This window comes from Mustela nigripes, chromosome 8, assembly GCF_022355385.1.
Source record: "Mustela nigripes isolate SB6536 chromosome 8, MUSNIG.SB6536, whole genome shotgun sequence".
NCBI lineage: Eukaryota > Metazoa > Chordata > Mammalia > Carnivora > Mustelidae > Mustela > Mustela nigripes.
Window position 1 is genome coordinate 14,097,036 of NC_081564.1, and position 25,914 is coordinate 14,122,949.

General features: G+C 36.0%; 1 protein-coding gene across 2 annotated transcripts in view; it reads right to left on the bottom strand.

Annotated features, from left to right (window-relative positions):
• TAOK3 (TAO kinase 3) overlaps positions 1-25,914 on the bottom strand; it is a 182,899-nt gene that overhangs the window by 51,733 nt on the left and 105,252 nt on the right. For both annotated transcript variants that reach the window (XM_059408535.1, XM_059408536.1), the window contains exons 6-11: positions 23,682-23,727; positions 22,702-22,798; positions 20,189-20,302; positions 18,909-19,000; positions 4,487-4,580; positions 3,379-3,460 (exon numbers count right to left, since the gene is read on the bottom strand). In XM_059408535.1, coding sequence (XP_059264518.1) covers positions 3,379-3,460; positions 4,487-4,580; positions 18,909-19,000; positions 20,189-20,302; positions 22,702-22,798; positions 23,682-23,727 — 525 coding nt within the window. The remainder of the gene's footprint in view (positions 1-3,378; positions 3,461-4,486; positions 4,581-18,908; positions 19,001-20,188; positions 20,303-22,701; positions 22,799-23,681; positions 23,728-25,914) is intronic.

Genomic DNA, 25,914 nt, shown 5'->3' on the forward strand with positions numbered 1-25,914 from the left:
AAATACTTGCAAGATCTACTACAAAGTAATAAGGAAAACAAAACAAAACCCTAACAACTAGACAAATGGGCGAAGATCACAAAGAGTTTAAAAAAGGGAAACCAGTAAGCTTTCAACTTACGAAAGACACTCAACTTAACTCATAACAAGAAATACAGATTAAAACTGTAAGTTCTCCACTGATCTGAGAGCCAAGTTCAAAAAGTATTGGTTCTCATACTTGGTTAGTGGGACTATAAATTGGTGCAATGTTTCTGGAGGATGATTTTGTATGTGTTTAAATTTAAAATCTATATTCCCTGTGGTTAGCAATTTCACTTGCAGGATTTTAATCTTTAGATATCTATATACAGGTATAAAATGACACATATACAGAAACTCACTGCAGTCATTTCTAACAGCAAAAGACTGCAAACACCATAAAGAAGTTGGTTAAAACAAGTACTGTCATTCTGAAAATATTATGGATCCACTTATAAGAATGAGGTAGCTCTACATGCAGAAACATAAAACAATAGGCCTAACATACTATTAAGGAAAACAAGCAAACAGATAATCAAGGTAGAATAGTGTTTACAGTTTGCTTCTATTGGTGCACAGATAAATCACAATATTTACTTCCATATACACAGAACATTTCTAGAAAAACATGCACAAAATTGGTAACAGTGGTTGCTAACTCTACAGAGGGTCCTAGAATAGGAAGGAGATTTACTTTACATACTGTTCTTTTGAAATTTGTACTACCTATTCAACATGAAGAATGTAGTCTCTTTAATCAAGCAAAAGAAATATATAAAAATTTGGGTGTCAATTTAAATTTGGTGTTTGACGCCAGTCCTTTTAACAGTTTCTTCAGTTCCTAATTCATTCTTTCTTCCTTCCCTCTCTCTCTCTTTTTCTTTCTTGTTTTATCACTAGATTGACTGGATTCTGCTATTGAGCAATTTTTTAAAAAGCTGTTAGAAAAAAAAAATCGACTAAATCTGTGAGGCTTAAAAATGTCAGCTGCCTGTATAGCTAAAGAGCACCTTAGTTAGGTCAAAGATCCATGCCAAAATACCTTTTTTTCCCCCCAGCCTATTTGTATGAATCTTTCTTTATCCCTGGAGTTCAGGAACTTCATCAGGTTATAGAAGATCAGTTCCATGGTGTCTGTCTTCAGGGCTCTGCTTAAAAATCATCTTCCTAGAAAGGCCTTCCCTAACTCCTCATCTAAAACACCAGCTCCTGGGGCACCTGGATGGCTCTTTTGGGAGAATGTGCAACTCTTGATATCAGGATTGTGATTTTGAGCCCCACACTGTGGGTAGAGTTTAGTTAAAAAAGAAAAAAAAAAAAAAAGGAATGATAGGTCCTATCACTTTTCATCCCTGTCCCTGCTTTATTTTTCTGCAGAGAAAATTATTTATTACGGAGGCGCCTGGTGGCTCAGTAGGTGAAGGGGATGATCAGGGGATGATCCTAGGGTCCTGGGATGATGCCTGGGCTCCCTGCTCAGCAGGGAGCCTGCTTCTCCCTCTCCTTCTGTTGCTTCCCCTGCTTGTGATCTCTCGCTCTCTGTCAAATAAATAAATAAAATCTTAAAAAAAAAAAAAAGAATTTACTATGAACTGATATCATATATTTACTTGTGTGTTTAGTGCTTGGAACAGTGCTTGGCACGCAATAGATCATCAGTAAGTAACTGCTGAGTAAATAAATTGTGGGCTCATGTCATTTGGCTCCCCAAATCAAATTAAGACTAACTCAAGTCAAATAAAGGTCCAAACATTTATTTCCAATGAAGTTTTCTTCAGGTATATCCTTAAATATCTTCTGCTATATGTGTTTCACTTTCTTCTTTGGAAGTAACAGGCTGCTGTATATTAGATTTCCTGTCTTCCACATGTGTCATCTTAATTATGATCACCTTTACAATTTTTCCTCTTGCATTTAACTTTGCTTTATTTCCTTACAACTTTCTGTCACTGGACACATCCTACGTGGGTTGGTTCATTATATCAGTTCGTTGTTTATGATTTTGTGTTTTAATTTTTCTCTTCCATTTCTTTTCTTACCTCTGCCAGCTTGTTTTTTTATACCCTTCAGGTGTCTGGGTCCTAAAATTCATCTTTGGATCTTATATTATCTTCTTTGAGGTGCTTTTCCCCCTTAATTTTAATATAGCCCCAAATTATCTCTTTCCCTTTATGGTAGTGCTTTCTACCCCATCCCCCAATTAAAAAACTTTTTCACCTACTTCAAAGTAATAAAGATATTACTTTATCTTGGGTTATCTGGTGCTTTGTTCTGGTTGTCATTTTTCCTTACAGAAATCTGGAGCTGTCATGGAGGCATGTAGAGTAGAGTTCATGTCTAGAACACATGATGACCCTACACCAAAGGGAACTATACAGAGTCCTTTGCCTTGTTGCTTCAGCCACCATATTCCTGTGAGCTGCTATTTACAAGAAGAAAAAACTTAATTTTCCGTGGAAAAACTCTCTGGCTTCAGACCTACCTCTTCAGGAATACTTAAAGCCAGAGAACAGAATAATGTTTACAAAGTCCTCAGAAAAAGAAAATGTAAACCAAGAATTTATGATCTAGACAAGGTGCTCTTCAATTATAAAGGCAGCTGACAGTCTTTAGCTTTCAAATTTAGTCAATATAATATTTCTGAGCTTTTCTTAAAACCAACCAACAAAAAGAGTTAAAAAAATATATATATGTATACAGAAAGAGGTTAAATAAATCTGGAGTAGTTTATGCCAAATAAAAGACATTTATATTGTAAAAGTCTCCACACACTTGACTGATATTAATGGAACCTACATATGAAGTTTATAGTAAAATGTTACATGAAGAGATGCCCCAAAATGCGATGTTCAAGTCAAATGAATGGAGTTAATGTGACACTCCTGTCACCGACATGTATGATGTAATGTGATGTAAGAGTACGCTTTGTGTACTTATTGTACATCTTCACTGCTAGATGGTTTGGCAACAACCTAACTGAAAATCCCCGAGTTGGCATGTGAACCACTGGCAGACTGTCCTGGAAGCACTGTATTGAAGTTGGTGCAGATATTAGTCATAGGAACATCACAATGGTGACCAGAGCAAAGAGAAATACTTGTCATAGGCAGAAAGAGGGAGGGGGGAAAAAAGAGAAGATGGAAAATATGGAGGAAAAAACTGTCCACATGGAATATATAGCACCATCCACTGTGATAATCTTGCTATTTCTATGCCGAGCTATTATCTCTCGGTAAATGACAAGGCAGCACGTTCTAATCCAGTTTGTCATGATGAGCTGCCACAGGAATGATGTACTCTACTCCGCTACAACATGCCTTTAAATCCCCCTCCTCAAATATAAATTTGAAAAATTACCCTTAATAGCTCCGCTGACGTTGGCCTTTCCTGAGGTATTTTCTGCAAGCAGTAATCAACAAATCTCCGAAAGGAGTCTGTCCTGTATGTGCAAATACATGGAAAGAAAATAAAATCAGGGTCTGTGGAATACACTGAGTACTTAGAACACTCTCATTCAAGGGAAAGATTTACATTTTAAGAGATCTTTAATAAAATATACAAAATATTAGGAGAAGTGGACCATTTTCAAGTTTATGGTATCTAAAAATTAATTATCTGGATAACGAATGTGGAGAGTTTCAAGTTAGTCACACATAAACACACCTTAACATATAAGCAAGGTCAAATCATAATTTCTGTCAAAAAATGAAAAGTATTATATTTATATATATAATAATTTTACATATATTTTTCTTTCCAAGATGACAACTCTGGTAAGTCTCAAGCCTATGTTCTTCTCAAGGCTGGTTGGTAACTTCTCCATCACCCACCATCAATAACCAGGTAGTAAAATTTGAAGCATAAGGGAAGGGATTTAGGAATATGGTTTCTGGATGAAAAACGTCCTTCTCTTGGGAGGAGGAAAGAAGTTGTCCACTCTTGTTTAAAACTTCCCTTATTCTATAACTCTTCTGGCCCAAACAGCTATCAAAATGTTATAATTTTCTGTAGGGAATGATACAATTCTGAATACACAGTGTATATTCTGTGTCAACATACTTAAATATAATATAATAAAAGATATGACAACTGGAAAAATAATGGCATCAGAGAAGGTACTTCATCTCTGCCAAGAAGTGGTAAGAGCTGAGATGATCAATACAAGACTGTCAGGATTTAAGAGTTGAGACTTATTAGGAAGACAGCACGGCATGTTCCTTGTAGAATTTCAGTTCCTACACACACATTAAGAACATAGTACAAGTGACACTGAGGGTAGAAAATAAGTAAAAATGTGTGTGTGTGCATAGCCAATTCACATCTATAAAGCACCACTGTCAGTTACTATCACATACGGTGAAGGAATGTATGGTTTCTAGGTCAGATATTTAAAATGTGATTCAGTGAAAGTGCCAAGTACATGTGGTGATTCCCTTAGAGATTTAAAATGAGAGCAGAGTCTTACCATTCATTAGACTGTAGCGTTGGGGAGTCGTTCTGGGCAATGTGGTATAAGGCACTCATTGCGTTCATGTTGAAAAGGGGGGGCTTCCGTTCCGCTGAAGGACAAGAAACACAATAAAGCAGTTCTTTAAAGAAATCAGGCAGACAGAGAAATAAGGCTCTGTGAGCAAAGCTTTGCTGCTAAAGCAATGGCTCATTACTGTCATCAAGCCACATACTCCACTTATTTTAATCCGAGGTCAGCCCAGGATAGCCTTTCAGAAGCAGCTGCTCATCATCCTAATGTATACTGGCAAAGTCCCTAACAGACCCATTTCAGAAGATTCAAAAGAAAAATTTATTTTTTTCTCACCTATCTTCAAATGCTGGTCTTTGCTTGTGTTCCTATAATAGGTATGAACATCTTTGTGTGTATGTGTTTTAATGTAAACATATGTATTCACTGAAAAAGTCCATAAGGCACAGAAAAATAGAATGAGAAAAATTATTATAGAATGGAACATCTTCAACATGACTAACATAGCAAGGAAGATAACATAATTCAATTCAATAAACACTGTCTGAAGTCTCATCCAGGCCAAATAAATGGTACAGGTGATGGCAGAGGGAAAAGGGGAGGAAGTGGGGGTGGCGGTAAATCACAATCAAGTTTGGTCCAGCCTTAAGAGAAACTCAGTGAAATTAGGTATTTCTTAATAGATTTATTCTATCTCAGCCCATCCTGATCTTTTTTTTGGAATTTCTGTAGCTCTATTTTAGTATACTGCTTATTTGGCATGTACTCTCCAATTGCACTTACATAAACATAAAATCTTTTCTCTCAAAAGAAATCATTAGCTCTATGAGTAAGATCTTACAACCCTAGTACTCTTCTTATGCTTTTATTCCTCAAGCAATATATAATAAAGTGTTATTCACATATTAAGTGCTTGATTTGTTGACCAAAGGAAAAAAAAAATCAAGGCTCTAGTTCTGAGTGCAGTTAGTTTTAGATTATTTACTAATTATTATGCCCTAGAAGAAAAATCACTATCTCATCCTACCATGCTTATCTTTTTTTTTTTTAATTTTTTATTTTTTATAACTACCATGCTTATCTTAATGGATTCTTTACAGAGGCCCACCTTGTAATTCATAATCTAATTCTCAGGCTGTATCAAACATCTTGGTTTTCAAGCACTTTTACAATGGTGAATTTGGCTTACTCTATGAAGTAACACAAAAGACATTTTGACTCTCAGAAGGATGAACCTATGAAAAGCCAGGATGAGAAAACAAAACAAAAACTGTCCAAAACTTGGAATGAACAATTTTAAAAGTAGTGAACTTTAAGTCACTGGCAGTACCCCGGCAGGAGACGACTATGGTTATTCATGCATGATACTCTGGAGGGGCCTCTTACAGTCTTGTCTAAATGTTCTCTGATACTTTTAAAATGCACAGTATACCATTCTATAAATATTTTTTATTAGCCTCTCAGAAGAATACTATATACTCATGACATAGCTACCAGTATTACAGGGGCATGGACTATGGACTGTTCACAAGTGGAAATTTTTAGAGTTGTAGTATGGACAAATGGATTTATATCTGTTTCAAATGTAGAGGAGTTCAGGTTTAGGTTCAGGTTTATTTATTTATTTATTTATTTATCTATCTTTTTCAGGAGGTACACAGTGGAGAGTTTCTAGAGCTTGGCCTTCTGACAACTCCAAGTATTTGAAGTCACATGGAAGGAGGAACTCACCATGTCACCATCGATGGTTTCCCATCATTCTTAGAACAGAGTCCTTAAACACATAGCCTATCTGTCTTTATTAACATGACCCTGGAGACCTTTGTTATTTCATTCTGAGAAGCAATGCTTCCCCACTCTTCTCAAGTCATCTTTTGCTTCACTGAGAGAAGCAACTTCAGTGCCTTTCACACATAACTGCTTCCATTGTCCAGCCTCCCCTTCCATGTTCATTCCCTAAGCTTTATCTGGTTAATTTTTGCCAACCTTTCAGGTTTCATCTTAAATATAATTGCATTTTTACATTCATTTCATAAATACTTATTTAATGTTTATTATATGCTTACAAGCACTTCCTTAGGGAAGCCTTCTCTGACTTCTCAGACTAGGTCCTATTAGATTTTGTCACTGCAAATTATGTTTTTCCTTTCTACTACCTATACATATGGTGATTCCCTTAGTTAATTATTTGAGGAGTGACTAAGTCTTGGGGCTCTCATCAGATTCTATGTGATGGCTTCATTTCCTGCCAGAAGGAGAGGAACCCTCTCACTTATAGGCAAAAGGTATAAAACTCAAGCTGCTCAGAAGAACACTGAATTATACTAGAGAAACAGTCAGGAAGGGGGACTAAAGAAAAAAAGAGAATACAAATCTGGAAAAAGGATGAAGGAACAAAAAGCAACAGCAAGACCCCATTCAGTAGTGACAAGAAGGGCAGTAGCTTGGATTTGAAGCAGGAATGGTGACACTCTAAGGAGCAAACCCTGCTGTGAAGACGATGACAACCAGCCACATGACGGTAGAGGAGCTGCAGTAGAGAAGCAGGTGACTGAAGGTGTTTTAAATGCCACACGGCTCTATGGTCTGAGGAGCATTTGCTAAATACTAGTTTCAGATGGCCTCAGCTACATAAATCCTCTGAGCTATGGTGGCGGCACTCCTTGCTAAGCCAGCATACCATAGAGCGAGGACTGGGAAACTATGGTCTGTGGCCAAATTCACCTAGAAGTCTGTTTTTGTAAGGTTTTATTGAATTACAGCCACATTTATTATTAACACTATCTATGGCAGTTTTCATGCTATAACAGCAGAACTGAGTAGTTATGACAGAGAATATATGGCCTGCAAAGCCCAAAACACTTATTATCTGGTCCTTCACAGAAAGTTTGTCAACCCTTACTGTAGAATACAGTGGTCTGCATACAGTCTTCCACAGGAGCAGCAAAAATAGGAACTAGGAGTTCTTTTGAGGCCACCTTGCAATACGTAATTCAGATTTTCTCAAAAGAAATGAAAAGGGTGGGAGCATAAAAAACTGAATTAACTAAAAGGAAAAAAATAATGATTTCTATTTAAAGACAATGACCAAGTTTTTGTGGCAAACGATTTCTTATGAACGAATGCGGTTGGAAACCATAATAATTATCGGTAACAGTAATCAGTACCATGTACTGAATTCCTACTGCAGGTCAGGCACTCAACCAGGTGCTACCTGTCATTCAGGATTCTGAGACTAGCTCAGCAAGGAGAGTCCTATTCTAAGCATTATTTCCCAGCTAAAGAAACTGAGATTCAGTTAGCCTAAAATAAGGAAACTAAGTCACATGGTAAGTGGCTAAATCGGGATTTCAACCCATCTTGTAAGAATCCAAGAAATGGGTTCTTTTCACTAGGTCTCAGTGCCTTTTCAACAATCCTTTGCATTTTATGATAGACTGTACTGCTATTTTTGAAAAAAGAGCCGAGGGGGCGGTGACTGGCTGGCTTGGTCAGTAGAGCATGTGACTCTTGATCTTGAGGTGGTGAGTTCAAGCCCCAAGTTGGGTGTGGAGATTACTAAAAAAATAAATAAGCTTAAATCGATAAATTTTAAAAAAACCATCAGCAGCTTTAAGAAGAGTAAATATGCCTGCCTGTCCCCAACAACCATCACACATTCATTTATTATCAACAATGAGTGGCTAATATGGGATATGAAAACCCTAGGCAAAAAACCCTACATGACAACATTTATGTTTTTATGTGTTTGTGTTATTTTTCCCCACCGGAGAGTTTATTTCTGAGCACAATAAATTCCCTGACAATGCTAATGGACCATTTGCCAGCTTCTATCATGACCTTTGCAGGTGAACCAAGTGTCTTTCGGTTAAACAAATGAATACCATATTAACTTCTCTTGAAATAATCTTGAAAAGTAAAATATTTGCTGACTGGACAATTTCAGTGTCCAAAGATTTCAGAGGGTTGATGCATTTAACTAGTTCTTCAGTGGAAAATTAATTTAGCAAAAAATAATTTGTGGAACAGGCTTTACCACTTAGGAACTATAGAGCTTGATCCAGGAAAGAACGATAGTGCCAGTAACATTATCATCTTCTTCCTCTCGATGTTACCTCAGCAATTTAAATTACAGATTACGGAGCCTTTAAAAAAATACACAGTATTGTAGAAGAAATGTCGTAAGGAAAGGGGACAACACTATCCACAACTTTCAAGGTAATTTCAACATTAAAAGTAGAATTTAAAGTATATCAAATATATAGAAAACTTAGAGAAATCATTGCTTAGGGTTTTATAGGCAGCCAGTTACTCTTTTTTCATGTGAAAAACTGCTCTTCTTTAATATGTTCATTTACAAGACTAATGCTACAGAGATAGAGATAAAGAGAAAAGTGGTCAAAAAGATACTTGTATGGTCTGTTGCATTAGCAATACAATGCATTTTGAATAATTCTTGATAAGTTAAATGTCTTTGGTAACAAATTTACTCAATGAATATTAACTGAGCACGTACTTCCATCTTTCTATGAATCTAAGATGCCAGTGACTATAAAATGTACTACTATTAAGATGCACCACAATTTTATGTGTAACTTGGAGAAAATGCTGCCAATTATAAAATGCTGTTGCATTATTCAACCTCCCCATTGAAAGAGATGTTAAAATGTAAATTAAAATTTTGGATGAAATATGATACATATCAGGACAATGTTGTTAATGTTTGTTTATTGAGTACATTTATTGAGTATACTATGTGGGGATTATAATAATAAGAACTTTAAATCTATATTTTCATGTAATCCAGACAATCCAGTAAGGTAGGGTAGAGGTTCTTCTTCTCTCTCTCTTTTTTAAAGATTTTACTTACTTACCTGCGATAAAGACAGAGATAGCGAGAGTGAGAGAGAAAGAAAAAGAGAGAGAGCACAAGCACAAGCCAGGGGTGGGGTGGGGGCATGGACAGAGGGAGAGGGAGAAGCAGGCCCCCAGCTGAGCAGGGAGCTAGATGAATCCCAGGACCCTGGGATCGTGACCTGAGCCAAAGGCAGAGGCTTAACTGACTGAGCCACCCAGACACCCCCAGGGTAGGGGTTCTTATTATGTAAATTTCACAGAGGGGTCAAATAATTTGATGGAAGTCACACAACTAAGAAATGGCAGAGCTAGAATTAGAACTTAAGCCTGTCTGACCACACAGTCTATGTTTGTAAGCATAATTCAATAGTATCATCTGTCAATTTGCAGGAATAGCCATTGTGGAGGGTAAGGCAATTCAGGAGATGGATACTTTGTTTTTTAATTCAGTAAATCATTGAAGGCAATCCAAGGCTGATACAGAGACTGTATTTTCATACATACTTTAATTCATTTTTATAAAAAATAAAATAAGAAATTAAGCATATTCCAGAGCCTCTCTCAAGAGAGGAAGTTCTAAAAGTATTTCCTGGGATAAGTACCTCTTTCACCCAGTGTGAAATGCTGTTTGAAACTTCAGTGATTACTACATCCATACAGTACAAAAAGTGATGTGATGTTATATTTAATCATCATAAAAAGGTACTTGTCTGCTCTATTTAAGAAGGTTGGAAAGGGCAGAATCCACGTTAGAAAGATTATGGTAAGAAAAAACTTGTTAAAACAATGGGTGGACACTGATGAACTGTAAAGTTCAACTTAGCTAGTAAATCTTCTTAAATTTTTGTAACAGATGAGTTGCTGCTATGGCATCAGTTTATAATTTTGGTTCATTTTAGAATATAAATGGCAAAAATAGGAATAATCCTATATACAAATGCAATTAGCTGTTACTGAGCCTTTGTTCTGTGCTAGGCATATGTTAAACACTTTACATATGTTATCTTATTGAAGTGACAATATTCAGAGTATATGTATTGTTATTTTTACTTAGGTGAGAAAACTAAGGCTCAAGGAAGTTGAGAAAGTTGTCCAAAATCACATTCAGGATGAACATGTTATACAACTTCAAAAGGTATCACTCACATGCTAGACTACATGGGTGCCCTGCTGGTATAAGTGCAGCCATTTGGGGTGCATAAACAAAGGCCAGCTAATGTTGGTAAAGCCAAAATTCAAATCCAGGGTGTCTAATTTTAAAATTTATTCCAAATTGCTAACTCTATGCTAGGCAAAGGGCAGGTTTTTTGTTTTTACTGCAGGAATGTACATTTATTTGTTTTAAAACGTCTTTTTTTTTTTTTTTCCTTCAAACGAAAGTTAAATTCTTCGGGGCGCCTGGGTGGCTCAGTTGGTTAAGCATCTGACTCTTGGTTTCAGCTGGGGTCACGATCTCAGGGCTGTGGGATCGAGCCCCAAATGGGCTCCATGCTGGGTGCGGTGTCTGTTGGAAAGCCTGTCTCTCTCCCTTTCCCAATAAAATTTATTTAAAAATTAAAATTCTTAAATATTTCATACATAAAAATTTGTACATTATGATACTTTTCATTTAATCAGTATTTTCTCTTTTTTTTCAGAACTTCTTTCTTCCAAAAAAAATAATATAGTAGATATAACTTTATCCTTCTTCCTCTCTCCAGAGAATGTTCTGTTTTGAAATTATATCTTTTACATCCATGTTCTTATGTTTTAAAAAATATTTATGTATATACTAATATATATCCTAACACATACACAAACAATATAAAGAAGTGTTTATAAAACTTTTATAATTAGTATCATACTGTATGTATAACTTTTGCAAATTTCTTTGTTCATTAAATATTCAATGTTAGATTTTTTAAAATTTAAGTTTAAATTTATTGTTAAATTAGTTAACATACAGTACAATATTCGTTCTGAAGCAGAATTCAGTGATTCATCACTCACATACAACACCCAGTGCTCATCACAAAAAGTGCCCTCCTTAAACCTCTTCATCCATCTATCCCATCCCCCGCTGCACCTCCATCTATCAACCCTTATGTAAACCACAAGAGACTCTTCTCTCACAAAATAAACTTCTGGGGGGTTGGGGGTAGAGATAGGGTGGCTGGGTGATGGACATTGGGGAGGGTATGTGCTATGGTGAGTGCTTTAATTGTGCAAGCCTGATGAATCACAGACCTGCACCCCTGGGGCAAATAATACATTACATGTTAATAAAAATAATTGTTTAAAAAAAGAGTCTCTTATGGTTTATTTCCCTCCCTCTTTCTGTACACCCCCTTCCCATATGTTCATCCATTTTCTTTCTTAAATTCCACATAATTTTTTTTTAAGATTTTATTTATTCATTTGACAGAGGGAGAGAGATCACAAGTAGGCAGGGAGGCAGGCAGAGAGAAAGGAGGAAGCAGGGTCCCTGCTGAGCAGACAGCCCGATGCGGGGCTCGATCCCAGGACCCTGGGACCACGTCCCGAGCCGAAGGCAGAGGCTTTAACCCACTGAGCCACCCAGGCGCCCCAAATTCCACATGATTGAGATCATATGGTATTTGTCTTTCTCTGACTTATTTCACTTAGCATTAATATACTCTAGCTCCAACCTCATCGTTGCAAATGGCAAGATTTCCTTCTTTTTGATGGCTGAGTAACATTTTATTGTATCTATACCACATCTTCTTTATCCATTCATTTAGTCAATGGACTGCTGGGCTCTCTCTATAATTTGGTTACTGTTGATAATGCTGCTATAAACACTGAGGTGTATGTACCCCTTCAAATCTGTATGTTCATATCCTTTGGGTAAATACCTACTACTGCGATTGCTGTGTAGTTAGTTCTATTATTCATGTTATTCATAGGGTAGTTAGTTCTACTTTTAACTTTTTGAGGCACCTCCATACTGTACTCCAGAGTGCCTGTACCAGTTTGTATTCCCACAAACAATGCAAGAGCGTTCCCCTTATCCACAGCTTCACCAATACCTGTTGTTTCTTGTGTTAATTTTAGTCATTCTGACAGGTGTAAGGTGGCGTCTTATTGTGGTTTTGATTTGTATTTCCCTAATGGTGAGTGATGTCGAGCATCTCCTCATGGGTCTGTTGGCCATCTGGATGTCCTCTTTGGAAAAATGTCTATTCATGTCTTCTGCCCATTTCTTGATTGGATTATTTATTCTTTGGGTGTTGAGTTTGATAAACTCTTAATAGATTTTGCAGTCAAATGCTCTACCCCTGAGCTATACCCCCCAGCTCTTTATAGATTTTGGATACTAGCCCCTTATGTGATGTCATTTGCAAATATCTTCTCCCATTCAGTAGGCTCCCTTTTAGTTTTGTTGATTGTTTCATTCACTCTGCAGAAGTTTTTATCTTGATGGAGCCCAAGAGTTCATTTTTGTTTTTGTTTCCCTTGCCTCTGGCAACATGTCTAGTAAGAAGTTGCTATAGCCGAGGTCAAAGAGGTTCTGTCTGTGTTCTCCTCTAGGATTTTGATGGTTTCTGGTCTCACAGTTAGGTCTTTCATCCATTTTGAAATTATTTTTGTGTGTGGTAGAAGACAGTGGTCCGGTTTCTTTGGCATGTTGTCCAGTTTTCACAACACCATTTGTTGAAGAGACTGTCTTTTTTTCCACTGGAGAGTCTCGCCTGCCTTCTTGAAAATTAGCGGACCATACAGTTGTGGGTCCACTTCTGGATTCTTTATTCTGGTCCATTGATCTGTGTGTCTATTCTTGTGCCAGTACCATGCTGTCTTGATGACTACAGCTTTGTAACAGAGTTTGAAATCTGGAATTGTAATGTCTCCAGTTTTTTCTTTTTCAGGACTTCTTTGGTTATTTGGGGTCTTTTGTGGTCCCATACACATTTTAGGATTGTTTGTTCTAGCTCTTTGAAGAATGCTGATATTCTTTTGATAGGGATTGCATTAAATGTGTAGATAGCTTTAGGTAATACAGTCATTTTTTTTTTTTAAAGATTTTATTCATTTAACAGAGAGACACAGCTAGAGAGAGAACACAAGCAGGGGAAGTGGGAGAGGGAGAAGCAGGCTTCCTGCTGAACAGGGAGCCGAATGTGGGGCTTGATTCCCAGACTCTGGGATCTGAGCTGAAGGCAGACACTTAACAGACTGAGCCACCTGGGTGCCCCTGGGTAATATAAACATTTTAACAATGTTTGTTCTAATCCATGAGCATGCAATGCTTTTACATTTCTTTGTATCCTCTTCAATTTCTTTCACAAGTGTTCTCTAATTTTCAGAGTATAGATCTTTTACCTCTTTAGTTAGGTTTTTTCCTAGGTATCTTACTGTTTGGCAAAACTGCAAATGGGATTAATGCCTTGATTTCTTTCTCTGGCGCTTCATTACTGGTGTAAAGAGATGCAACAGATTTTTGCACATTGATTTTATAACTTGAAACTTTGCTTAATTCATGAATTAGTTCTAGCAATTTTTTGGTGGAGTCTTTCAGGTTTTCTACATAGACCACCATGTCATTTGCAAATAGTGAAAGTTTGACTTCTTCCTTGCTGATTTGGATGCCTTTTATTTCTTTTTGTTGTCGGACTGTAGAGGCTAAGACTTCTAGCACTATGAGAGTGAGAGTGGTGAGAGTGGACATGCCTGTCTTATTCCTGCTATAGGGGAAAGCCTCTGTTTTTCCCCACTGAGCGTGATATTAGCTATGGGTCTTCCATATATGGTCTTTATGATGTTGAGGTATGTTCCATCTACCCCCTAATTTGTTGAAGGTTTTTATTAAGAAAGGATGCTGTATTTTGTCAAATGCTTTTTTTGCATCAATGTGATGATTTCTGAGATATATCCGTGATGGTACATGCAGATTTGGTGATATAGTATTCTGTAATTCATTTATCCATTCCTCCTTGGATAAGAATTCTGGTTGTTTCAACCTTCTCTAGCTTCGACACAAGGTTGCATTCTTGTACACACATCCGGTGTACATCCATAAATATTTATTTAAGGAACACACTGAGAAGTGAAGTTGTGGGTCACTGAGACTACTCAGCCACTTTACTAGATGTTGTCGATTTACAATCTGAAGTTGTTACACTAATTTTACATTTCTACCAGTAGTGAATGAGTTCATGTTTCCTTTGTAGTTTCCCAACATCTATTTATTATCCTCAGACTTAAGAACTTTTGCCAGTCTGATAAATGTGAAAAGGGTTTTTTGTTTATTCTGTTTTTTAAAGTGGCTCCATGCCCAGCAAGGAACCCAAAACAGGGCTTGAACTCATGACACTGAGATCAAGACCTGAGCTGAGATCAAGAGTTGTGTGGTTAACCCACTGAGCCACCCAAAGTGCCCCGGTGAGATGAGGTTTGAATTTGCATTTCCCTTATTACCACCAAGACTGAGTATCTTTGAATGTTTGGTGTCCACTTAGGTTTTTTTTTTTCCCAATAAACTTGCTGATCCTATTATTTGCCCATTTTTCTACTGGCTGTTTGTCTTTTTATTTTTGATAAAGAAATGTGGTAAATTATAAGGAATCTTTAAAAATTCTGGCCCAAATGAAACAAGATGGGATCGGGAGGGCGACAAACTGTAAGAGACTCTTAATCTCACAAAACAAACTGAGGGTTGCTGGGGGGATGGGGGTGTGGAGAGGGTGGTTGGGTTATGGACATTGGGGAGGGTAAGTGCTGTGAAGTGTATAAACCTGGCAATTCACAGACATTTACCCTTGGGGCTAATAATACATTATATGTTAATAAAAAATATAAAGATTACAAAAAAAATTCTGTGCCAATACTCTGTTAGTTAGATATGTTGAAACTACTTTCTATGTGTCCCTGGCTTATATTTCAATTATTGTACTTTACACAGCTTTATATTTTAAAGTACTAAAAGTTATCATATTTGTTAACATTTTCAAAACATTTTTAGAAAAATGCTTCCCATACCCATAAAGGTATATACTCCTATAGTAATAATAGTAATAATAATTATATTTATATAGTGTTTATTACATAGCATGCCATATTTTAAGTATTTCATATCTCTATATTAATGTCTATCTATATGAGTATAGTTGACATAGGATCTTACATTAGTTTCAGGAGTACAACACAGTGATTCAGCAACTCTAAACATTATGCTATGCTCACTGCAAGGGTAGCTACTATCTCTCACCATGCAAAGCTATTACAATACCCTATGCCTGTGACTTTTATTCCTGCAACTCAGTCATTCCATAACTGAAAGCCTCTATCTCCCACACCCTTTGATCCATTTTGTTCATCCCCCAGCAATCACCCGTTTGTTCATTGTGTTTATGGGTCTGAGTCTACTATTTGTTTATTTATTTATTTGTTTTTTAGATTCCACATGTAAGTGAAATCATACCGTGTTTGTTTTTCTCTGTCTCACTAATTTCAGGTAGCATAATACGCTTTAGGTCCATCCATGTTGTTACAAGTGGTAAGATTTCATTCTTTTTTAAGGCAGAGTAGTATTTCTGTGTGTGTGTGTGTGTGTGTGTGTGTGTGTGCGCGCGCGTACCACATCTTTATCCGTTCACTTTTGGTGGGGATGTAAATTGGTACAGCCACTGTGAAAAACAGTATGGAGATTCCTCAAAAAATTAAAAATAGAAAAAGACCATATGATCCAATAATTCCACTCCCAGGTATTTACCCAAAGAAAATGAAAACATTAATTCAAAAAGATACATGTACTCCCATGTTTACTGCAGCATTATTTACAATAGCAAAGATATGGAAGCAGCCCAAGTATCTATCAATAAATATTTTACATCTATATATAATTAATTAATCTTCATAATAATACTATCTACTTTGTAGCATTGTTATCTCTATTTTGCAGATGAGGAAACTGAGTCAGAAGAGAGCTTCTCCTAAAAATTTTAAAGTTATTTTTTACTTTTGGGTATTTAACCAATCTGGGATTTTTTTTTTTTTAGATTTTATTTATTTATTTGACAGACAGAGATCACAAATAGGCAGAGAAGCAGGCAGAGAAAGAGGAGGAATCAGGCTCCCTGTTGAGCAGAGAGCCTGATGTGGGGCTCAATCCCAGGACCTTGGTATCATGAGCGGAGCCGAAGGCAGAGGCTTTAACCTACTGAGCCACCCAGGTGCCCCTGGGATTTTATTTTTGTGTATGGCATAAACTAGGAACTAATTATAGTTTTTCTCATACAATTAACAAATTGTCTTATATTATTTATCAAATGGGCCATCTTTTCCCACTGATTTATAATGCTTTTCCTGTCTTATACCACACTCTGACTTATTCTATTTCTAGGTTTTATAGTCTATGCTATTGGATATTAGTCTTTCCCTTCTTCAGTACTGTATTGATTTAATTATGATGGTATGGATTTTGGTATAGTGATTTTTCTGTCTAAATTCTACTTTTTCAAAATTATCTGGATTAGTTTCCCCCTCTGACTTTTAAGACTATCTTGTAAAGTTGTATTTAGTATTGTTGGAAGTGCATCATATGTCCTTTTTAAAGTATGCAAATATTTCTTCTGAGTCTCCCCCACCATAATCAGTGTGAATAAGTTAGATTAATTTCCTTTGCAGTGAAAGAGAGAATAAAACAATATTAAAATGTTAAAAAAAAGAGGGGTGCTTGAGTGGCTCAGTTGGTTAAGCATCTGCTTTGGGCTCAGGTCATGATCCTGGGGTCCTGGGATGGAGCCCCAAATTGGGCTCCTTCTACCCCTCTCCCTGCTCATGCGTGCGCTCTTTCACTCAAATAAATAAAATCTTTTTTTTTTTTTTTAAAGATTTTATTTATTTATTTGTCAGAGAGAGCGAGCGAGCACAGGCAGACAGAGTGGCAGGCAGAGTCAGAGGGAGAAGCAGGCTCCCTGCGGAGAAAGAGCCTGATGCGGGACTCGATCCCAGGACGCTGGGATCATGACCTGAGCTGAAGGCAGCTGCTCAACCAACTGAGCCACCCAGGCGTCCCATAAATAAAATCTTAAAAAAAAAAAAAGACTAGAAAAGAAATCTACTACCTCAATATCCTTTAACAGAGGACCGGTGAAATAAATTTCGGTATATCCATAGTACTAGAGGAGTAAATGACGCCAGTTAAAAAAAACAAAAACAAACTGAAAAAGAGGCCTAAGTGACTAATATAAAATAGATTTCCACGATGTTGTTAAGTGAAAGAGCAATATATAGAATCACTTATATATACAGATACAGAATCACTTAACTTGGGTGAGAAAAGGAATGTAATACATGTATATTCGTATTTGTTTGTGTATTTGTAAAGAAGCTCTGGAAGGACATATATGAAATTAGTAACAGTGGTACCCTGTATGTACTGGCAGGGGTGGGAAAGGAAATGGGTAACTAGGGCCAGAGGTCTGAGTTATTTTGCTGCATGTCTTTTTCTATTTTTTGATTTATAAACCACAAGTATTACTTATTTTTAAAAATTAAATATTAAATATTTTAAAGCTTCTTCCTAAACTCAATTTTTGAAAAAGTATTATCTCGTTAAGGTTAAAAAAAAGAGTAGACAAGTCTTTATCTTCATCATATGTTTCTTTGTTCAAGAAAGGGGTCAGTGAAGCAACTGGAAATGCAATACAAAGTATCGCAAGTTGTCTTTACAAGCCAAGCATTTTAGGCAAAAGAAAACTACAGTCTGAGAAACAAGCTGGGGCTCAGAAATTCTTAAAGGATCAGTTTGGATTCCAGAGTAGAGGAAATTAACCCAAAAAACCAGATGAAGAAACTTAAAAAAAAATGAAAAAATAAATGTATTTATATAAATTGTAAATAAAAATCTAGATAAAGGCAGTGTTGGAGCCAGCTCTCAGTGGCTCTGGAAGGTCAACTGTCCATCCCTTTCTCCAGCTTCACAGTAATCCTATCCACCCCACTACCTGAGAATCACTGATTAAATCTGCCAGTATAGCTCTGGATAAAGGTGACTTTAGGATACATTAAAGTTCAAAATACACAACCAGAGAATCAAGAATCTGTGGTATGTTAGACAATTTTATGTGAATGCAACAATGTTTGGGGAACAACTTTAAAGCAGCGGGCATCTTCTAACAAGAAGTTTCATGTGAGGTTGCTCTGTAAATGGGTCAAATACAGTTTTTACAGTCAGATCTTGGATAAGCCAGCTATTTTTCAGATTTCCCTTACACACGTCGAAATTAAATTACTACTGGGAAGTTATCATTCATGATATGGAGAATGGATGTTTTTCAAATATTAATGCTTATTATTATATATTCCCACATTTGTCATTTGCTGTATCTGCTCTTTTAAAGCAGCTCTTTAAATTAATAACATGAAAATGTAGTAAAGATAAAGTAATCTTCTGATGTTATACAATAGCATAGAAAAAAATCGAATAAATTCATACTGCCTGGCCCACATGTAGCAGTGACCCATTAAATAAAAGCAGGATGAACGAATTAACAATCATAGTCAGAAGTGATTCTCAAAAGTATAATAAAACGACTCTTTTACTCACCCAATTCAATACAGGTGATTCCAAGTGACCAAATATCAACTTTCCCATCATACTGTCCTTCATCCATAGCCAAGATCACCTCTGGAGCCATCCTGCCAAACGTAATGTACAAAACTTGAGTTGCAAATTAAAAACAAAATTTATTTAATGAAGTGATTTGGTGAAATAGCTGTTTGAGCACAGTCTGAAATTTTGTCTGATAAAGATGTTATTTCCTTAACACAAGTCATTTGGAAAAACAATGTTCAAAATATAAACATTACACTCAAGGATTTATATGAAATAACACATTATTTTCAATAAATCCTGGTTCCACCATTATCTAACAGTTTTACCATGGCTAAATTACTTAACCTCTCTGTATATCAGTTTTTCCATCTGCAATGTGGAGAGAATTCTAGTACCTATCTCAGAGATTTGTAAAGAATTCATACGTATGAAATATTTAAATAACTATAGACAACATGAAAAATACTTATGAACTATTTAAAACAATATAATCAGATATTTCAAAGGTATTACAACTTAAAAAATAAACAAACGTGCTATGGTGATGGATATTGTTTGTCCAGAATGGATTTCCATAGGAGGGCAGGGCCTTTATCAGTTTCATTTTTTTTTTCCCTATTACTATATATAAGTGACTACTTAGTAAATGCTATTTGATGATCATGGACAGAGAGGAAATTCAAATAGTAGCTGATTTTTTTAGTAGATAAGTAATTATCCAGGGATATAAGTCATTATCCAAGGTACAATGCAATTCCAGTTTATCTATGAAAAAGAGGAAAAGCATCTTCAATAGATGGGGTGAAATTTTCAGTCAGAGTGACAAACCAAGAAAAGTCTCAGAAAAGAACTCAGTAACAACAATAAAGAAACCGGATTTCTTTCATTGAAAGGTAGTATTTTTGTTTGTTGACAAGAGAAGTTTAAAGAAACTGCCTTGTCCTTGCGTAGAGATTAGGCCTTAAGAGAAAGTTTCAAAAGAAACTTCAAATGAAATCTAAAGCCTGAGCTTGGTCAGTGAGTTGATAATCCTGCTCAGTTTACACACAGTGACATCAACCTTATTTGAACAATTTAAAGTCACTGGAAATTTTATACTAAGTCAGAGTGTTTCTTTTTTTGCCAGTGAGTTTTCTCTCCTTTAATGGAAACCTCATTTGAGGCACATGGTGAGACACTGTCAAAAAAACAAAACAAACAAAAGCAATGCTTTGAGGCCATCTTGTTCATGTATGCGTATTTTAAAATTCTAATTTTTAAGTTCTACATACCAGTAAGGAGTGCCCACAAAGGAGTTGGCAGGAGAAGCCATCGAGGCAGATCCAAAATCAGCTAGTTTCACCTGACCTGGCTCTGTTAGAAGAATATTTCCTGCTTTAATATCCCTATAGAAAAAAATAAGAGGGTTAGAAAATTACTTTTCAACTTTGATTATGGAATAGGTCAGAGCATGCAATTAATAAGACAAAAAGTTTATTAAAAACAAAACAAAACAAAACAAAAAAACCTTGCCCAAACAGCCAGAGAGGGATTTAGTAATTACCGAATGTTGTAAGGGGGGCCCAGATTCCTGGGTGTACTTACAGGTAGGTCAAAGTAATTACTAAAAGGTAGAGCTTTCTTTAGAGGGAAGGAATGCAATGAGAAAAAAAGGCAGACAGACGCGGGACAAGGAAACCTATTCAGTTGCTACACTTAAAAAAGCATATTCTCAGATGCTAAATCCAGTCATCAACAGTATCTCTTATGTTGGGAAAACTGGTGCCATTTGTCACTGCCTTTTTTTTTTCCTTTTCCAAATTACCTAAAATTTTGGATACTAAACAAACCTTCCATAACTGTATTCTCTACCTACCCAATAAACCTACCTCAACTACACACATACCTTTTCTTTCTTGCCTGTGACCCTTTCTCTCTGCCTTAATTGTAACTGCAACTCTAAGGCATTTGAGGGTACATGTTACATAGAAGGTGTTATTTTAAAAATAACACTGAACAGTAAAAAGAAGACCCTGAAAGATCAAAACAAACAAGGATTAGGGATTAGGAAATTGCATTTCTATTTTATTACTACAAAGAATCGCAAGTGGTTACTACTAAAGCTATTAGATATTTTATGCAGCAGAAAGTTTTCAAAATATTATTTTAAAATATTCATTGTTGAGGATGGTAATTCAGAATGAGAAGATGTGGATGTATTCTTGATTCTCTTCAAAAAAAGCATGAGGTGTAATGAGGACTAGGAACCAAGACTTATAAAATGATGGGCCGTGGAAGGACAAAGCAGAGAGAATGAGGAAAACTTGAGCTGAAAATGAGAAGGTTCAAATGTTTCCAAAGCAATGTCTCCAAAAACCTTCTCTTCAAAATCCAGTTTCTTTACTCAAGATGACATTAGGCATTGGCAGAGAGGACTAAAACACCATTTATTTATTTATCTAACAACAGAAAAATATCTCTTCTCTATTACCTTCAATTAGAACACTGGCTTGTCAAATCAAAATAATAAATCTGAGATGTGGTATTTATTTTTAAATAGTGAGCACAATTTAAAAACTTTGTTTTTCAACTTTTATACACTAAGGGAGATAAAACATAATACAGAATATGAAACATTAATGTGCAGATTTTGTTAACAAAGGCACAAAAAAATGAACCATGGCTTTAAACAGGAACCAGCAAAATCATATATAAACAAGCAGGCATTTGGTAATGACATTTTGGTACCCCAAAACTATAAATTTTTTTTTTTGTTAAACCCATAGCATTATGGTTAAATCCATTTTATAAGCATTTATTACATATGGTTAGGCTCATTCTTTGTCTTTACAAATATGCCAAATACATGGCAGGAATTTTGGTCTGCCTATTTTGAGGAAGTTCTGCATTTCTTGTACCAGTAACTGATAAAGGCTATTCCAGGGTGATTAAAACATAAGCAAAAGGGGAACCTATGAGGTAATAGTTTCATTTCTTCCTAGTAAATGTCAAAGTTTTCTTTTGTTTTTGAGCCATCTGAGATATTTTATATCTACCCCATATTCCACTACTGCCGCCATCATTCATTAAAGTAATCGTACTAGAAGTTCTTTATTGAGAGAAGGAAAGATTAGGAACAACATCTTTATTTAAAAGAAGTTAGTGGTAGGAAGTAGACTGGAGGGAGGACAGTGCAGTTGTGGTAAAGAAAATAAAAGGCAGAGGAAAGGCCTGGATTAGGAGTTAGGAAATCTGAGCTTCAATCTTTATTATGTAAAACCTATGAAATTATGGGCAATTATTTAAATCTTTCAGAGTCCCAGTTTCTTCATCTGCCAAGATAAATACAAGAATATCTTCCTAAATATCTATGTGGACTATTGAAATGCACAATATTTTAATGTGATGAAACAGCACAATTTTATAGAAGATTGAGTTGTTATTTACAACGGGAAAAGGAGATGAAATTCAGCTAGGAAAGAAATACATGCAAGAAAGGCTAATTTTCTTTTCTTCTTGGCATTGTAACAAAAGGCTGCTGGGCCCTTCCTCAAATTCTCCTGCAACATCCTGCTTGGAGGATAGTTACCTAGAGGACAGAGGCGATGCAAGTCTTTGTGTACATCTGGGATAGACCAAGAGACAGAAGCTAAATTCTGACAACTTTACTTCTTACATCCAGCAGCAGCAGCAGTCTCTTTGCTTCCTATAAATCCACAGGAACCCTAAAAAGTGGAGCATGCACTAATTTTCAAGATTCCTTGGATAGTCCTATAACTGACATTTAACTGGTCTCCAATCTTACCTATGAATCATTGCATGAGAATGCAGGTAGGCCAGCCCCTGCAAGGCACCGTGAGTAATGGCAGCAATTTCCACTTCCTGAAGTGGTTTTTTGTGAACTGAAGAAGGAAAAGAAAAATTCAGAAGTAATAATCAGTTGCATTCTTCTTAATATCTTATACAGTTATACCAAACTGAATTACATACTCTCATATGACACTTTGGGAACACATTCACCATATTTCCTATAGAATTGCAATAAATAATCAGGCAACAGGAAACTCAAGTACAAAAACAAACAAACAAACTCCTTAAAACAAAATAAAACAAAGCCTGATATTCACTGTAATGAATTGTTAATTGACTTGTCAGTAGCAAGTCAAAGCCACCACTGATTCCAATGGCCCAGGCCCAAATTTACCAGTCCTTTCTGACATTTTAAATGCCTAGAATGTTTTAGATTGTATTATTCTCCTCTCCACAGAGCATCTATAATTACCTCTTCTAACTACAGGTTTTCATTATTTGTGAAAGCAGCTAATAAGCAATTTCTATTCAGAGATCAAGGATGATATAAAAAAGTTTTTTTAAATGTAAATTTTTAACCCAGTCTCTGATTATAATAGCATTTGCGGAAGAGAACTGGGTCAGTCAAGATATCTGAAAGAGTTAAATATCAATATAATTTGATACCATCTACCTATCATAAATACATATGAATTTGACGTTTTTTGGCTATATACACTACATCACATGAGCCGAACATTTTAGCAAGTACCTGCCCTGGATGGGCTATGCGCTGAACAGCAGGAGGGCTGTCAGTCATTCCCGAGACACTTTCAGCCACCACAGAGATAAAGTTTGCACAGCCCATCCACACAATCCTTAGGTCTGAGTCAGCATCCATTTGCTTTGCCCAATGGCAAATATAGGGCATTTAGGAGGAAATACTATTCTGGTCAAGACAGAACAGAAAGGAAGGGATAGTGGTTTTATTCTTACCTTCTAACAAATCAGAGGCTGAGCCTAAGCAATATTCCATCACCAACTGTAATAGAATAAATAATAACCAGAATAATTTTTTAAAAAGAAGATTCCACTTATTTATTTAACAGAGAGAGAGAGAGATCTCAAGTAGGCAGAGAGGCAGGCAGGGAGAGAGGGGGAGAAAGCAGGCTCCCTGCTAAGCAGAGAGCCTGATGTTGGGCTTGATCCCAGGACCCTGGAATCATGACTTGAGCTGAAGGCAGAGGTTTAACCCACTGAGCCACTCAGGCGCCCCAATAACCAGAATAATTACAGTTAATAAGAAACTGCTAAAACCAACCAAGTAACCAAGGAACTAAGAATAAACTAAGATAAATTTTTATCTTAAAAAATTTCTAGAACAATATTATTAAAATACTATTGGTATTTACTGAGTTTGCAATTTTGGGACTCTTTTCAAAAACAAAAAGGAAAAAACTCTTTTACTCTCATCTTAGATTTTTTTTTTTTTAGGTGTCCCAGACTACTGATTTATAGACAAGGTTAGAACCATGAGTGCTCAATGACCAATCTCTACACACACACACATACTCTCTCTCTCTCTCCATACTATTTTCTTATTCTAAAAAACATATTCTAAAACCATATGTTCCTTTTAAAATACAAATTTCCTAACGTCACCTACACATAACCACAATTAATATATTAGCTCTTTTCACTTAAAATAATTGATGCGAAAACATGTGTTTATGAATTATATACTTTATTTGTGAATTATGTACTCTATTACTGGAATAATTTAGAAGAATATGAGATATAAAATTATATAATACATACATGTGATATATATTATAATCATATATTATTTTTTTTTTTTTTTTTTTTTTAAAGATTTTATTTATTTATTTGACAGAGAGAAATCACAAGTAGTCGGAGAGGCAGGCAGAGAGAGATAGGGAAGCAGGCTCCCTGCTGAGCAGAGAGCCCGATGCGGGACTCGATCCCAGGACCCTGAGATCATGACCTGAGCCGAAGGCAGTGGCTTAACCCACTGAGCCACCCAGGCGCCCTATAATCATATATTATTATAGCATACAATAATCATACATTATATAAGATTAATATATAGTATCATATTCTTCTATATCATTCTAGGATTGCGAGGTATAAAGTACATATTATATATCATATATTGTTATTATTTTTAAAAGATTTTTATTTATTTGTCAGAGAGAGAACATGCACAAGCAAGGGGAGTGAAAGGCAGAAGAAGCACAGAACTCAATCCCAGGACCCTGCGATCATGACCTGAGCCAAAGGCAGCCTCTTAACCAACTGAGCCACCCAGGCGTCTCATATACCATATATTATTTTGTATAACAGAGTTATATGTTTACATCTAAACTGTTAAATTTGTTATATATTTATATGTGTAATTAAATATATAACTATGTATGTTAAAATCCTTCCATTATCAGAATAATTTAAAACTTAAGAAACGTAACTTTAAAGTTTTGAAATTTTATAGTTTTCTGCTTGACATTAAAATAAACAGATTTGCGGGGCACCTGGGTGGCTCAGCGGGTTAAAGCCTCTGCCTTCAGCTCAGGTCATGATCCCAGGGGCCTGGGATCGAGCCCCGCATCGGGCTCTCTGCTTGGCGGGGAGCCTGCTTCCCTTTCTCTCTCTCTGCCTGCCTCTCTGCCTACTTGTGATCTCTATCAAATAAATAAATAAAATCTTAAAAAAAAAAGTTTTAAAAAAAATAAACAGATTTGAAAACATTAATTTATTTTCTTATTAATATTAGTATAATTGACATATAATATTATGTTGATTTCAGGTACACTTCATGGTGATTCAACAATTACCCATTATGAAATGCTCAGGACTCTAAATGTAGTTACCATTTGTCACCATATGAAGTTATTACAATATTACTGACTATATCCCTACACTGTACTTTTCATCTTCGTTATTTTATAACTACAGGTTTGCACCTCTTAATCCTCTTTACCTATTTCACCCATTCCCCCACCCCTGTCCCATCTGGCAACTAACAGTTTGTTCTCTGTGTTCATGAGTCTGTTCCTGTTTTTTGGTTTGTTCGTTTGTTTTTTTTGGATTCCACATGTAAGTGAAATCATATGGTATTTATTTTCTATGTCCAATTTATTTCACTTAGCATAATACCCTTTAGGTTAATTCATGTTGTCACGAATGACAAGAGTTCATTCTTTTTTATGGC